Consider the following 17518-nt stretch of genomic DNA (forward strand, 5'->3'; position numbering starts at 1 on the left):
AGAATTGAGGACTTTTGAAAACTAGCGCCCAGACTAAAGCTTGGCGTAGATTCACACTGAGTACCCTGGGAAGGTGCCTGAACCAGACCAGTAGACCATCCCTTTATTGCTTTACGAGAACGGCAGCCTTGGACTTCCCTGGTGGTCCAGTGGTTAAGATGCGGCACTTCCACTGCAGGGGGTACAGGTTCGATCCTTGGTCAGGGAAGTCCCACATGCTGTGCAGTGCTGCCAAAAAAAAAGGGGATGGACGGCTTTATTTCAAGGTGCTCATCTTTGGTGTCTGAATTTTGGATGCTGCTTTCCTTTTGTAAGAGGACCTGAATCCACCAACTCTGCTCCTCTGAAGATGTAGACATAGTAGATAAAACCCGTCTGGGGCTTCCCTGGTGGTGCAGTGGTTGGGAGTCCGCCTGCCAATGCAGGGGACATGGGTTGGAACCCTGGTCTGGGAGGATCCCGCATGCTGCGGAGCAGCTAGGCCCGTGTACCACAACTGCTGAGCTTGTGCTCTAGAGCCTGTGAGCCACAACTATTGAGCCCATATGCCACAGTTCGTGAAGCCCACGCGCCTAGAGCCTGTGCACCACAACAAGGGGTAGCTCCCGCTCTCCGCAACTAGAGAGAGCCTGCGCACAGCAGAGAAGACCTAATGCAGCCAATAAATAGATAAATGAACAAATAAATTTATTAAAACATACACACACATCTGTTTGGGCCTGACCAGGCCAGACTGACCAGTCCCCTTGGCCCCAGAGAACTCGGCCTCATGTGAACCCCCTTCACAAACAGAATGGCGACACGCGGTGACCGCCCCTCTGTCCGCCTGTCTGCAGGCAGCCCCCGGGGGGCCGTGCCAAGCTGGGCTCTCTGGGTCAGACTCACCACACCCAGGGGCACCCAGGGGCACCCAGGGGGCTGGTCCTTTGTCTGTGCTCCGCTCGGTGCCGGGTGCCCAGCGCCTGGGATGCAGCCACGCTCAGCAAATGTCTGCCACGTCAATGACAACACTCACCCTTTCCAAGGTGGGACCAGCGCTGGCTCCTCGGCACCATGTGGTCAGTATGAGACAAGTAGCTACAGAGAAGCCGGACTGTGTCTGTGTCGAGGCAGGTCTGGAAGAACACACCCCAGGCTCTAGCCGTGCTTACCTCACATGAAGAGAAGGAGTCCCTTCTCCCCCTCAGTGTCAGGAAGAGGGGAGCTGTGCTGTCCTAATAGCCACCCTGGGGCCCCGTGTCTCCCTCACTTCCTCCACCATCGTATTTTTTCAAATGAGAATGTATTCATTTTATTTCTCATAACAAAACATATATTTTGTAAAAGAAAAGGAAGAGAGAAACTGATTCTCTCCCATTTCAGGGGCTGTCTCTGTGTCTCCAAAACTGCCATCTCGGGACCTGTCTGGGGACCTAGACATGGATGTCAGGGTTCTTGGTGGCCTGAGGTCTGGTGTTGAAAGGCTTTTGGGTCCTGCCCTCAGGAGCAACAGCCCACTGGGCCAGTCTGCAGGGAGGCCCCTTCCTCCCCCAACAAGGGCTGGCTTTGCTAAGGGCGCCTAGCCTGGGAAGTACGGGGGTCTTTAGAAGAGGGGGCTCAGAGCTACTGGCTACTCAGAGTCTGACATGAGACTGGTCACAATATCTTTGCTTCTCAGAGCATAAAACTAGTTCCAGTGAGTTACACTTGAGAAAGCTCTGGGCACTCCGGAGCAGGGGAGAAGGAGCTTTATTTGCCCAGTAGAGCTAAGCAAGTTCCGGGAGGAAGGACCAGAATAACGCGTGTAAGTTCATGTTGCAGATTAACAACAACCTGAGACACCCGGATGAGATGTCCTGGAACCACGTGTCCATGTGCATTTTAAATGGAGGTAGCATCCGGTCGCCCATCGACGAGCGGAACGACGGTATGCTTCCCGGGCCCAGGCCTCAGCTCGGCGTGCGGTCTCTCGGACCAGCACCCCGCCCACCCCCACGGGCAGCCTCAGCTTCTCTCCCCACCGTGCCAGGCCCTTCAGCCACTCGAGTCAGTGCCGCACCTGAAGGGCGCACGCAGGCTTGTGTGTTCTCGGAGGCATTTGCTCACAGAGGCAGCTGCTAGCCTTAGCGGAACCAGGCTTTAGCTAAGCTTCTGACTCACACAGCGAAACACGCATTGCTGCTGATGTATGCAAAACAGTGCCGGCCTCCACCTGGATATCTGGAAAGAGGAGGACAAAATTGCTGATCTTGGGATTTCCTTGGCGGTCCAGTGGATAAGACTCTGAGCTGTCCATGAGGGCGGTGTGGGTTCCATCCCTGGTCGAGGAAGTAAGATCCCACATGCCGTGAGGCATGGCCAAAAAAAAAAAAAAAAAAATTGCCAATCTTAGGTGTTGGAAAAAAACAGCTGGATAAGTTCCTTCAGTGCATTTACAGATAGGCAGGAGTATAGCATGTGGTAAAGCAAACCAGCCAGAGAGATGTGCAAGACGCCCTTGTAGTCTTCCCTGATGCACTGTCAAAAAGTCTCAGTGGTGGCAGGAGCAGCCACAGACCTCTCGAGTCCATCCTCCCCCCACGTCAGGAATACTTAGACGCAGCTGTGCTGTCCTCATAGCCTCCCTGTGGCCCCACGTCTCCTTCACCACCTCCGCTAATCCTAAAGGACACTGGTCCAGGTGAGCTTGTTCTCAAGCTGTTTTCCCTCTTGCCTCATCTGTGACTACCCTCAGGCACGATTACCTGGGAGAATCTGGCTGCTGTGTTGCCCTTTGGAGGCACCTTTGACCTGGTCCAATTAAAAGGCTCCACCCTGAAGAAGGCCTTTGAGCACAGCGTGTACCGCTACGGCCAGTCCACGGGGGAGTTCCTGCAGGTGGGCGGTAAGTCACCTTCCAAGGTGAGGTGGGATTTCCTGCTGGTGGGTTTAGCTCCCCCCTTACCAGGACCTCCTGGTCAGGCTTATTTGGGTTTTCACACATCCAACATCAATGCATAGTCTTTCAGTGGCCGTGAACTCCCAGACCACTGGAGTGGGTCAGGGTCAAAGCCCCAAGGCCCTGAGAGTGCGCGATGCTTGCCAAATCTGAATTGGAGATCGGGTGATCTTCTCTGCAGGAACTGGCCCTCCAAACTCTAAGCAGGTCAGCTGCCTTGAGGTCTAGTTTCTATTAAAATCTTTGTTGCTTAAACATTCAATGTTCTTCGTAAAAAAAAACAAACGAAGGGAGGGGGAAAGAGAAGCTGGGACAAAGTGAGAGAGTAGCATTGACACGTATACACTACCAAATGTAAAATAGATAGCTAGTGGGAAGCAACTGCATAACACAGAGAGAGCACCTCAATAATTGGTGATGACCTAGAGGAGTGGGATAGCGAGGGTGGGAGGGAGTTGCGGGAGGGAGGGGATGTGGAGATACATGTGTAAATACAGCTGACTCACTTTGTTGTACAGTGGAAATTGGCACAACAGTGTAAAGCTATTATATTCCAATGAAGGTCGAAAGAAAACAAACAAAAAAATAAAACCTTTTCTGTTCTGTTGCTTGGTGATTGCCTGGAACTATGCAGAGGTTCAAAGGAATGCAGTGTCCAACCAGTATTAACAAGGATGATTTCTGAGAAGGGCAGCCTGGACGAGACATAGGAACCTGGTTCTGGTTCCACTGGGACCTGGGGCAAGCCCTCAGCCTCTCTGAGTGCACTGAGAAAATGTGCCTGCTCATCTCACGGGTTGCAGTGAAAATGGAAGGAAAATAATGCTTCCCAAATTGCTACGGACTTCTGAAATGCTTTCATCAATAATTAATTCCACAGTCAATGAATTCAACTTTAATATGAATAATCTTATTTGACTCTGACACCATTTTCTGGCCTCATTTTTTAGACAGTAGATAGTGGGCCTCACTTGAGGGGTGTGATTGCTTTGTCAAGTCTTCCGTCTGCAGAGCACCCCACTGCTGGGATTGAGGGGCTGCAGAGGGTGGGGGTGTTCGGACCACTGCCTGTGGGGTCGCCCAGATATTCTGCACTTTCCAGGAGAGTGGAGGTGCCAGCAGGGCTTTGATGGTCAGTGCACTGCTGGGTAGTTGTACGTTTTGTGAAAGTCACCCAAGCGCAAATTATTAACATTTATTAGCCGTCAAAATGGTACATCATTTTGTGCCTCTCATCTGTTCGTCATTTTCCAGAGCCCCTGAACCAAGTTGCTGGACCAGTTAATTCAGGATTTGAAAAAGGTGTGGTTTCTCCTTGCAGAGTCACCCGTGGCCCCTTCTGGGCCAGAGCCAGATTTCCTCCCAGGGCTTCTCAGACCTCCCAGTAGGACTCAAGGATAAAGCTAACCAGATAGGGTAGCTGCAATGTCACCTCAGCTCTCTTGCTGAAATTTCACTCAAGCTCAAACTAAGTGAGACGCCCCAATTCCAGATTTGACCCTTTCTTAGAAAGCAGAAATTTCCCTTCAGATCCGGTGGAAACACACAGACTCATTTCTTTTCTAGGAATTCATGTGGTATACGATCTTTCCCGAAACCCTGGGGACAGAGTGGTCAAATTAGACGTTCTTTGCACCCGGTGTCGCGTGCCCAGTTACGAGCCTCTCAGAATGGATGAGGTGTACAACGTGGTCCTCCCGAGCTTCCTTGCCGGTGGTGGAGATGGATTCCGGATGATAAAAGACGAAATGTTAAAACACGACTCTGGTAAGCACAGGTGTCTCTTCCCCTCCCTAACCGAAAGGTACCCGAGAACAGAACTGGTCCCAAGAGGGGAGCTACACGTGATGCCAAGAGGGCAAAGCCAGAAACCAGATCTGCCCCTACATTACCGACTCCCTCCTGCTTTGTTTGCTGGGAAGCAGCCGCACAGCCTGGCAGAGTGCCCAGCACACGTACCCATCCATCCAAGCCCAGGGAAAAGATACTTTTACATAAAAAGTGTTTTAAAACTTTTAAGTACCTAAAAGCAGCCATTTAAATTGTGAAATATAAATCAGTGCTGCACTTTTAGGTGGTGGGAAACCATATTAAATCATCTATAAACTTTTTTTTTAAATAAATTTATTTATGTATTGGCTGCGTTTGGTCATTACTGCACACCGGCTTTCTCTAGTTGTGGCGAGCAGGGGCTACTCTTCATTGTGGTGCACGGGCTTCTCTGTGGTGGCTTCTCTTGTTGCGGAGCACGGGCTCTAGGTGCGTGGGCTTCAGTAGTTGCGGCACACAGGCTCAATAGTTGTGGCTTATGGGCTTAGTTGCTCCTCGGCATGTTGGATCTTCCTGGAGCAGGGCTCGAACCTGTGTCCCCTGCATTGCCGAGCGGATTTTTAATCACTGCTCCACCTAGGAAGTCCCCTCTAAACTTTCCTGAAGAAGCTTTTAGTGTGAACAGGTCAGGTAGGTGTAGATGGGATATGTCCCCTCCCCCATTCTGCACAGTGCGTTGGAGCAAATCATAGGAACCACCACACTTGACCCCAGGCGATATTTCCAGCAGCACCGAGGGTCCTTATACCCCACCCTCATTTTCAAAAATCCAGTTGAGAACTACCTCCTATGCATAGAGTCCACTGCCGATATGCTACCTCTTCCTGTTCTCCACGGCAGAAACTAGTGTGTTTACAAGACCCATGCACAGCTTCCCTGCTTCCATCTCCAGGAAGGAGCTCATCCAGGTTCCTCCTCAACCGTATCATGGTGGACCTGCCATTTTAGCTGTGTATGCCAAGGAGGGTGGAGGGCAGAACCAGGGCACAGGAGGCAGCCCATCCCGGGAGGAAAGGTGCTGGCTGCTTCCGTCCATTCCGTAATAGGAAATGGAAAAGCAGGCTTAAAAGGTGTCCTCTTGAGCCCTGCAGGAAACAAGTTAACGGCTGTGTATCACCCAAGCCCAGACGGATGGGTATTGGAGAGAAGGACCTCACATAGAAGGCTGAGGAAGCCTTGGCCCTTAAATGTTCTCAACCCTGGCTATACATTAGAATCTCTTGGGGAGCATTTTAAATTAAATACCTATACCTTGGTCCCAACTTTCAAGAGATTCCGATTTACTTGGGTTGGGGCAAAAGTCTCTTCCTGTGATTCTAATGTATACCCAGGGGTGAGAACCACTGCAGAGAGAAGAGTTCTTTTTTAAGTAGTAGAGTAATATATTGTTTTTATTGAGGTATAATGGACATATTATATTAGTTTCAGGTGTACAGCATAATGATTCAATATTTGTATACACTGCAAAATGATCACCACAATCAAGTCTAGTTAACATCTGTTTCCTTACATAATTACTAAAAAAATTTTCTTTCTTATAATGAGGACTTTTAAGATCTATTCTTGTAGCAACTTTCCAATATGCAATACAGTATTAATAACTGTATTCATTATGCTATACATTAATCCCCAGGATTTATTTATTTTATAACTAGGAGTTTGTACGTAATAACTTTTGACCCCCTTCACCCATTTCGCATCCTCACCCAACCCCACTCCCCCTGCTTCTGGCAACCACCAGTCTGTTCTCTGTATCTGAACTTGCTTTTGTTGTTGTTGAATTCCACATAAGTGAGATCATATGGTATTCCCCTTTCTCTGTCTGAATTATTTCACTTAGCATGATGTCCTCAAGGTCCATCTATGTTGTTGCAAATGGCAAGAGGCCATTTTTTTTTTTTACAGCTGAAGACTATTCCATTGTGTGTGTGTGTCACATCTTCTTTATCCATTCATCCACTGATGGACACGCGTTTCCTTATCTTGCCTATTGTAAATAATGCTGCAGTGGACATGGAGTGCATGTATCTTTTCAAATTAGTATTTTCATTTTCTTTAGATAAATACCCAGGAGTGGAATTGCTGGATTGTATGGTAGTTCTATTTTTAATTTCTTGAGGAGCCTCCTGCTCTTTTCCACAGTGGCTGCACCAGTTTACATTTCTGCATACAATCACAGGAGTTCCTTTTCTTCACGTCTTCACCAACATTTAGTTCTTCTCTCTTTGATAATACTAATTCTAACAAGTGTGAGGTGATAGCTCACTGTGGTTTGATTTGCATTTCCCTGATGATTACTGATGTTGAGCATCTTTCCATGTGCTTGTTGTTCATCTGTATTTCTTTTTTGGAAAAATGTCGGATCCTTTGCCCATTTTTTTAATCAGTTTTTTTTTTTTTTTTTGCTATTGAGTTGTATACATTCTTTATATGTTTTGGATGTTAACCCCTTATCAGATATATGATTTGTGGAGTGTATTTTTAAAATAAAAGTCTGTCGGGGCCCTGGGGGTTTGTTGTAGTTACAGGCAATTAGTATTTGTCAGTTCTCTCTTTTGCAAATGAAGCCTCCATTGTCTCATCATCAATTATGTGAAAGTGATTCCTGAGCAAGCCAGCCAGAAAAACAAGCCACTTTTATGTCTCAGCTAACTGATCTTGACCCAGTTCCCTAATGCCCTCGCTCTGGAGTGATTCAGAGGCAATGATGACAAGAGCCTCTATCCTGAGTCATCCCAGAGCTGAGACAACTTATTCCCCCCAATTATCCAATACTGTACAATGAGCACATTTCACATCTAGAACATGAAAACGCAATCCGATTCTTTGCACTTAGGATCACTGTTGTTCTTGTCTTCTGTTCTTGTCTTCCGCTTATGAAAAGAATATCTTCCTTCTTATATGTAATTACAGAGGGCTTTGGAGAAATACATTGGCTTCCCCCTTCTTACTGTTAATTGATAATTATTTTTTCTGTAGTTAAAATAATGTATGTATTTTTCTAGGAGACCAAGATATCAACGTGGTTTCCGGATACATCTCAAAAATGAGAGTCATTTATCCAGCAATTGAAGGTCGGATCCAGTTTTCTGCTGGAAGTCATTGCCATGGAAGTTTTTCTCTACTATTTCTTTCAGTTTTGGCAGTGTTCGTTGTTTTATACCAATAGCCAAGAATTATCTTTGCCATATATGGAACTATATTTTTTCTCAAGTGAGATTCAAGTCGGCCTTTTAGGAACTGGCTTTATGATGGTGCAGACCATCCTTGCAGTCTCCTAGAAGCTGAGCTTAGAGGGTCATAAGTGAAAACAATGACATCATCACTCAGGATTACCAACTTAGTGAACACACAGGAAAAGAAATGAAAATGGGCCCTATGAGAAGGCCAACAATCTTTAGTTTACATATGCAAATTTTAATAAACCTTTATTAACAATTTTAAACCATACACATCATTTTTCTCCTTTATGTCCATTCTAATCCACCAAACAACTTATGTTTACATAGAACTTTATCAGTTACAGGAGAGTTTTAAGCACATTATCTTATTCGATGCCCATAACTTTCACTGGTGGGCAAGATAGGCATTGTTTTCCCCATTTGAGAGATGAGGAAACTAAAGCTTACAAAGAGCTGACTTAAGGCCATACAGCTGAAAGTGACAGATCCCAGACCTGCGCCTGGGCCTTCTGACTTCAGTCCCGCACACTTTCAATTATATCCAGTTACTGTTCAGGAAGATATGTAATAGTCTCCTCTCTTTTTAACTATCAATAGCCCCAAACTGATGGAGGATAAGTCTCTGCTTTATTTCTGGTCTCTATTTTTGTCCTTTTTAGCGTGCGTTGTTACAGGGAGTTTAACAGACTAAACACAGGGTGGTGTTCTCTCCTGCGCCACCGAATGCCTTTCAGGAGTTTGGACAAGAGGTGCAGTAGATGATGGGAAAGGCCAGGAGCTGCAGAAGGCAGGCAAGGGGCAGAGAGAAAGGGAAGAGGAGACCAGGACGCCCAGGACCAACTTACATTACGGAAGAGAAAGAGCTCAAGGCTGTTTACCCTTGTTAAATTGGTATTTGCTAAGGAGTAGCAGGAGAGCGCCTGACACGTGGTATTAGCTATTGATAATTTTATGAGATACTATCAGTTCTCCCTCTGTTTCTTTCCTCCTTCTTCCTTATGGACAAATGTCATGAGAAGAGACCCTTCTTGCAGAAGATGTAGTTCTAAACCTGTACCTGTTTCTCCCCAGCAAGATGGCAGCACTGTACTTTAAACACACACGCACACATGCACGCACGCACGTGCTCCGTCTCCTCTCCCCCAGTTACGGAAAATCCAGAGGGGAGACGAGGTTGATTTGTTTACGTGGTACATCTAAGTTTAAAGTCAGCTCTGCCTCCAAATCTGAACAATCACTCAGTCATTCTCAAGCACAGATATGAGAACTGCTGCGGGAGAGTGGGTCCCGAGTGGGTGCTCAGGAAATATCCAGACTGATGGAATAAATGATTTATGCACAAAGAACAAATACTTGCCTGAGGGGGTAGTGGGGCCATGTGAGCCTGCTCTTCATTGTATAAATGATTCAACAAGAAGTGGGAGCCCTCACCATAAAGAAGTGGGCAAACAGCAGCCCCAGGATTGAAGAGTGAGAATGTTTGTTCCTTAACGTTTACAAATATTAGGTACTCGATACAAAATATACTTTTAAATTTCATAACCTCTTTATAATGGTTGTTGCAGTAAAATAATGCCCTAGGTTCCATGCATATACAGATTGGCCATAAATAAACAAATGTCAATAAGACTGTAAGAGAAAAATGTCAATAAAACTGCATTTGGGGTGTATTTTTCATGCTTGACCAGTAAAGGAGGGTAAATCCTATTGGAGCACAGGTTTTTAAAGAAATTTTTGTCATTTTTGTAAACATGTGTGCATGTATTGTTCAGTGACTTAAAGAAATGACCTAAAAACACTTTGCAATTGTAGGTTCCAAACAATAAAATTGAAGATATACTCCTTGTCTTTGGTAGTTATTTCTTCTCTCAAGCAAATACCTATAACCCAAGACAATATGACTTATGGAAAGCTCTTCACTACCCTTGATTATAAGGCCCCTGCCATCTAATAACCCTCCCTATTCCCCTTCTTACCCTCTAAATAAGAAGAAAAATGCATGCAACTTTTAGGTACGAAAGAACAGTAAATAAAGGCTACTCTAAGACTACTAAATTTTATGGCTTTTATGTACAGAATCTGTTTTGAGGCCCATAGTGGTTTCCTAAAAATAAAAATGTTCAAGTTATACAGTGTTAGGGATTTTAATTAGTTTATCTGAACTGGCTGTGCATCTAAGAATCTTCCTCAGTTAATACTGATGATACAGCAGACCAGTTGTTACACCTTGATCAGACACATCCAATCCACTTGGTGGCAGAGCTGCCCTCAGCAGTTACAACAGAGTAACCTCCCTCAGGGAGTATGTAGCCCCGTGGATATTGGACTAGGCTTGCCAAGATTAGTAACGGGCCCCAATTTAGTTTCTTGGGGCTGTTGTACCAAAGTGCCACACACTGGGTGGCTTAAACAACAGAAATTCATCATCTCATGGTCTGGAGGCTAAAAGTCTAAGATCAGTTTGGCAGGGTTGGTTTCTTCTGAGGGCTGGGAGCATCTGTTCCAGGCCTCTTCCTAGCTCTGGTAGCCTCAAACATTCCCTGCCTTATAGATGGTATTCTCCCCATGCTTTTACATCCTTTTCCCCTCTGTATGTGTGTCTCTAGGTCCAAATTTCCCCTTTTTATAAAGACATGGTCATACTGAATCAGGCCCACTCTAATGATTTCAATCACCTGCAAAACACCCGATTTCTAAATAAGCTCACATTCACAGGTACATGGGGTTGGGACTAAAGTCCTGCCACAGGACCTCAACGTGTCTTCAGGGGACACAATTTAACCCATAACTGTCTGCTGGATGAGCTACATAATCAGCTGGGCCAGCCCTGAGGCCACCTTAGAAACGAAAGGTTATAATTAATGTTACTTTCATACTGGTAAAATAGGATACAGTTTAGAAGTTGATTTGGCTCAACTACAGCAAATCAAAAGGATCCAGTTTTCCTAACTAACGTGGTCCAAAGGAGGAGCTTTAAACTTTCATAACAAGCTGGGAGATCTCAAATCTCTAGTAAGGAGTACTGAGCCCTCTAAGAACCTGAATGAAATACTTCATGAAAACATTTGGTTAACAAATAAGCTAGTTAGGGTATGAAGACAATTTAACTCTGATCTATGATAAGGATGATTGGCATATTAAAAGCAACAATGGAAACTACACACTTATTATTCATTGGGAGTTTTGGTTGCAAAAACGAAAAGTCTGTAAGCAGAGACAGAGCAGAAGAATATTAGCTAGTTTCCAGAATCATTCAGAAGCGTGGAGAGCCAGGCCCAGATAATGGAGAGCAAGCACGGAAAGTGAGGCTTGGCTAAAATCCTGCCATGGGATCAGCCTTCATACACCACCCTGGTGCTGCTGGGTTCACCTCCACCACAGCTACTCCCACGAGGGCCTCTGACTGTCCTGGGGCCTCCAGTCAGATGGGAGCAAATAACGAGCTAAGCCTGCTTCAGGCCCAAGCTGTCTTTCATAACGATAAAAGAAGGCTGAATGAGGACTCAACTCCAGCCTTTTGGCTTCCTTCAATGCCCCCTCCCCCAATTACCGTGGAATTCCTCCAAATAAAGATGTTCCAGTTCTGGACAATCAAAAATGAGAAATGGCCCCTATGAATACTATGAGGATCTTCTACTACAACAAATATATATGAAATGATGTTAAAAATAAAAATGCTACCTTCTGAGGATGACTTAAAACTACACTGAGTTCTAAACTTCCAGTCCAACAATGTACATTCACATGTGATATCCAGATATTTTTGAAAGCCAAAATCACTCTAAAAGTAAACAGTACAACTTTTTTTTTTGTAATTTAATCATTAAGTAATCCATAAGCATACTAGTAAGGAAATCAGCCCCTAAGATATGTTATTTTTTATAAACAAAAATAAGTATGGCTAATCAAATCTCTAATTGACCTTGAAGATTTTAATTTGATGTTGACTTTTCAGACCTATACACTGCAGATGAAGGAAAGAAATCCATACACTTAAAAAATAAACATATGATTTTACTGGTAAAATCAGAATGTACTGACTTTATACATTAGCATTTATAGAGTGTTCCTAAAAATTTCACTAATTCATCATGTTGTGAAACATTCTGTGACCATAACTCTTGTGTCATAACTAAGAAATGCTTATGGCATCATTCCTGCTCATCTACAACACATGTGTATTATTATCCTGCTCGAGTTTTCTTCATGCAGCCTTGCCTGATTCCTTCCTGAATATCTTATCTTTGGGTAAAAGTGGAAAGAAAAGATGGGACTATAAAATCAGAGATCGCAGACACTACTATAGAACCAGTCATAATGAACGTACTAGTCATGTAACCTTACTCATTACTGTCCTCTAGAATGACACCACAGATAAGGAGGCTGTGAGCTCCTTGACTATCTGATCACCGCTTCATCTACCCCTCGCTATCCCATTCAGGAAATGAATGAGAGTAGCACTACAGGACTAACACGTAAGCCAATACAATTCACACTTAAAATATAAACAAAAAAATGAATCACATGGTAACTTAAGTACTTAAATTTTATTCACTGTAATAAATTACTAGTCATCCCCTTCAAAGAGATCAAGAGAGACCAGTGGGCTGTCCCAGAGCTGAGAAACTGCTAATCTCCACTACACACCAGCCATAGTAACGCCAGAGGTCCCTTAGCAGAGGGAGGAGAGTGTAGAACTATTAGAAACATTAAGAGACTGTAAAAATTAACACAAGTCCATGCCATTTATGAAAGATCATTCATCTATTTATTATAAGACCACATGAATATCTTTAAACTTTTCATCAACATAGAAAATTGAGGGAAATCCCTGCACTCCCGTGGTTAGGACTCACCGCTCTCACTGCCCGGGCCTGGGTTCAACCCCTGGAGGGAATTAAGAAACTGCAAGCTGCACAGCACAGCCAAAAAAAAGAAAATTGAAAGAGTGAGCACTTGGTGTAATTCAACAGACCGCGATGCTTTAGCAGGGCCATCCTCCCTCTCTCTCGTGCTCAGCTCACCTCCTTAACTTAGCTGTATCTGTCAGTCAGTGTCCACACAGCTGTACATCTTATATACCTAATGTCCTTTAATTTCTTCAATATTTTGGCCATATTCAGAATAACTTTTCTTGTTTTTGTTGCTATTTGGGGAAAAAAAATCAATATCATTCTTCGTGCTCCCTTGTAACGTCTCAGCAGTTAGACCTCTACAGCACCCCTTCCCCTTTCTCTCCGACACCTCTCTCTGCTTCCTCCTTCTCTTGAAATGCCTCTTTGTCTGATTAAGAAATCTGGGAATTTGCGCATGAATCATGAGTGTCCTGAGGTTAGTTGACGTGATCACCCTACCTGTGGCACTGGCTCAGGATCACGGAGAGAGGCATGTGCCCTGGTTTCAACACGTCTTTCACTCTGACAAGTCACAGAAGAGGTGAGGGACCTAGATCACAGGCCACATCCCTGCGTCTTAACTCCCTTCATGTACATTCTACCTCAACTCACCTCACCCCCACCCGGCAAACTAATCTTTTTGTCTCCATCATTTACTTAGTGCCAGGTGCTGCTGGACTACACACAGGTGATACAGGGGTGAGTAAGACACAGCCTGGCACTTGGACTGTTCACAGCTGAGTGGACGAGACAGCTAAAATTAACATCTGAAAACAGAAACGCATGCTTGTATTGGCCCATCCAGTATCTCTTCCCACTCCTGGAAACAGCCCCCACTTTGGGGAGACACTGCACCTCTTCTATCCCAGGTAGTCCTGGCGGGACAGTTAATTACAGAAGCCATCTCCTAGCCCTGGGGGAAGCATATGACCTAGGCCTCACAGTTACAGCATCTGATGATCTTGGTCTGAGTTATTAGTCCACGGATAGGCAAGCCACAAGATAACAATCCTTCCACAAGGCTTTTGTTATGTTTTAATTCTATTTATCTATTTTTATGGCTGCTTCGGATCTTGGGTCTTTGTTGTGGCGCGAAGGCTTCTCTCTAGCTGTGGCATGCGGGTTTTCTCTTCTCTAGTTGTGGCAGGTGGGCTCCAGAGCGCACAGGTTCCGTAGTTAGCGGCACACAGGCTCGTGAGCTCAACAGTTGCAGCGTGTAGGTTTAGTTGCCCCGTGGCATGTGGGATCTTAGTTCCCTGACCAGGGATCAAACCCACGTCCCCTGCATTGGAAGGCTGATTCTCTACCACTGGATCACCAGGGAAGTTCCATTTCCACAAAGTTTTATATGGGTATAGGTGTAGGGAGAAACAAGCTCCCTCTTTGTCCCTCTGTATCATCATGTGATTCCATAGTTTAATCATCCTCTCCCACATGAAGGCATCCGCAAGAATAACAGCTAACAGGACAGAAGCTGAGACAAGAAATGAACATATGCCCACAGACAGTCCTGACACTATTCAACTGTTGGGTAAATCATACTGAGGGCAACTCCATTATTGCCTTTCTGTAGCTGGGTCATATGAACAAATATGTTATTTCTCTTTTCTTTCTCTAAAGCAAAGGTGAGGTGAGTTCTGTCACTTACCATCAAGAGATTAAACTAGCCCACACCTGAAGAAAATGTCAGAAAGTTCCCCTGAGCACCTGTGTGTATACAGGTGAGGAGGGAGGGAGGTTAAATAGGAAGAAGAGTCCAGACATGAAGTAACATGAGTAAAATCCCTCAGGGAGAATTACGCAGTTTTCATTCTTGTACTACATCTTTTAGTAAAAATGGATCTGACAAACTTTAGAAAATTACCTAAAACACATTTCCTCATAAAGAAATTTCAATGTCACCCATTTTTTCAGACTTTTGCACCACTGTTTAAAAATTAAGTCTCCAAATAAAATAACTTGGCGACTCTGTTCCCATTTGTGGGACCTCCCAGGACGTGCTTGCAGGTCTGGGTTGCTGCCTATTGCTCTAGGCTGCTCAAAGGTTCTCCACAATTGCCTCAGGCTATGTCATTATCGCCTCTCCATGCTGTACCAGTTTTCTCCACCTTGCACTGTCTCTAAATATGGATACAGCACTCCCTTCACTCCCAAGAACAGCCAGCATAATGTTGAATAAAGCTTTAGTAAGTGGGCTAAATGGGAGTTACAACGAAGAAGAAAACTTACCACTCAATGTGAGATATCAATGCTCCTAAAAAGCATCGACCAAATACATCACTTGGAGTCCTTTTGGGGGTTCCTCCTCAGCTCCCCTAATGTTAAGCACTGGAGAGCCCCAGGGCACAGTCCTTGGGCTGCTTCTCTCTTCTATTTACACAATCTCTCAGTGCTCTCATCCAGTTTGACATCAATGCCGGTGACTCTCAAATTTATATCCCCTGTCTACCTCTCCCATGGACTCCAGACTCAAAAATACAATAGCTGGGCTTCCTAGGCGGCCCAGTGGTTAAGAACCTGCCTGCCAATGCAGGGGACACAGGTTTGATCCCTGCTCCAGGAAGATCCCACATGCCTCGGAGCAACTAAGCCCGTGTGCCCCAAAAACCCCCAAAATCCCCCCAAAAAACAACAGCCTACTTGGCATCCCTGTTTGAGATGGTTAATAGGCATCCAATGTCCAAAAGTGAATTCCTGATCTTTCCCTCAAAATATGTGCCAGTCACAAGCTCCCTCAGTTCATGCAATGGACCCTTCATCGTTCCTCTTGCTCAGACTGAACGTTGGGGTCATCCTTGGCTGCTTCGTTTTTCTCAAACTCACAACGTGTCCATCAGTAAATTCTGTTGCCTAACTTAAAAAAACAAAAGACTTCAACTTCTGCCCTGGTGCAAATCACTGTTACTTCACCTGAATTCCTTCACCAGCCTCCAAAATAAGCTCCTTGTCTCTACTGTTACTCCACTTTATTCTCACCACTCCCAATACAGTAACCAAAGTGATTCTATCACAATATAGCTGCTCACCTGCTCAACACCTTTCCATCACATGCCAGGTAAAAGTGAGTTATCACTATGGCTTCCAAGGCCCTCTGTGATCTTGTTTCCCATCACTTCTCTGACATTACCTCCCCTCATTCACCATGAGGTAGCCACACCGATCTCCTTGCTACTTTCCCTACAAAACGGGCACACTCTCACTCAAACATGCACGCTTGTTATTTCTCTACTTGGAATAAGGGCTCCCAGATATTTGCATGGCTTGATCTCTCACTCCTTCAGGTCTTTTCTTCAATGTCCAGGACCACATTATTTTAAATTGCAACCCGGAAATTCCCTGGTGTCACAGTGGTTAAGAATCTGCCAACCAATGCAGGGCACATGGGTTCAATCCCTGGTCTGGGAAGATCCCACATGCCGCGGAGCAACTAAGCCCGTGCGCCACAACTACTGAGCCTGTGCTCTAGAGCCCATGCTCTGCAACAAGAGAAGCCCCCGCAATGAGAAGCCTGTGCACTGCAATGAAGAGTAGCTCCCGCTCACCGAAACTAGAAAAAGCCCATGTGCAGCAATGAAGACCCAAAGCAGCCAAAAAAAAAAAAAAATTTAAAGGCTTGGTATTAAAGCACTGATTAACAGAAACTCATGCATAGTCTAGAATTTTTAAGCAATTAAGAAGAAAACAGAACTACTGGCAAAAACTTTAAAAAATTTACAATATTGAATGACCATTTTTAAAAACTTTGGAAAAAGATATGTGAATAGTATCATTAAATGGGTTAGTTTTTCAAATTCTATTCAGAGTTTCCACATTATCGCTGCCTGATACACAGTTGAAACTCCATAAATATATTCTGAATGAACACTGCAGCCAATAATCAAACACAAAGTGCCCAATCTTGAAAAACAAACGTGGTTCAAGTAGATAGCATATCATGGGAAGAAATTATAAGTAGAATTCTAAACAATGAATCTTTAAAAATAATTATTTAAGTTAACTTTCCTCAAAGAATACAGTTAATTCATATTTTTCTTTTGGAGAGACAACATAAATCAAAAATCTACTGGACTAAATTGTTTATATAAGCTTTTGGACTACAGTTACATACATTCAGGGAAATGCAGTTGCAATGACACAATCACAAATGTCATTAAGTACTCAGTTTTCACACCCAAAAGGGCTATACATAACCTGTCAATCATCCAGCAACAGTAAGGAGAAGTCCCTTGTTTGCTACGAAAAACTCACAAAGGATGTCTTCTTTACAGACACACAGTCAACTATGTAGAAAAATGAAAAAAGGGGCGGGGGGGATAAATCTGCTAACATGTATTAACTCCAATGAGAAAGCAAATCAGACTTTATTCCTGTTTCTCCACACTAAGCATAATTATTTTCAAAGTGATACAATACATAAGTTGTCAGTCCTACCAATTTGCCCCAAGAAGATTATGAATTATCTCTTTAAAAAACAGCAATAGGACTTCCTAGGTGGCGCAGTGGTAAAGAATCCGCCTGCCAATGCAGGGGACACGGGTTTGAGCCCTGCCCTGGGAAGATTCCACATGCCACAAAGCAACTAAGCCCGTGCGCCTAAAAAAAAAAAAAAAAAAAAACAGCAATAATAAGTGACATAGGTCTAAGAAAATTTGGATAAGAAATGTACTGATAAAATGAAAGGCTATGAGACCCAA

General features: G+C 44.4%; 1 protein-coding gene across 1 annotated transcript in view; it reads left to right on the forward strand.

Moving 5' to 3' along the window:
- The window catches only part of NT5E (5'-nucleotidase ecto), a 67037-nt gene extending 57269 nt beyond the window's left edge, over positions 1-9768 (forward strand). Inside the window, exons 6-9 of the mRNA XM_057740172.1 lie at positions 1801-1906; positions 2714-2863; positions 4484-4684; positions 7753-9768. Of these exons, the coding sequence (XP_057596155.1) occupies positions 1801-1906; positions 2714-2863; positions 4484-4684; positions 7753-7916 (621 nt within the window). The 3' untranslated portion in view covers positions 7917-9768. The remainder of the gene's footprint in view (positions 1-1800; positions 1907-2713; positions 2864-4483; positions 4685-7752) is intronic.
- The last annotated feature ends 7750 nt before the right edge of the window (positions 9769-17518 follow it).

Source organism: Hippopotamus amphibius, chromosome 6, assembly GCF_030028045.1.
Source record: "Hippopotamus amphibius kiboko isolate mHipAmp2 chromosome 6, mHipAmp2.hap2, whole genome shotgun sequence".
NCBI lineage: Eukaryota > Metazoa > Chordata > Mammalia > Artiodactyla > Hippopotamidae > Hippopotamus > Hippopotamus amphibius.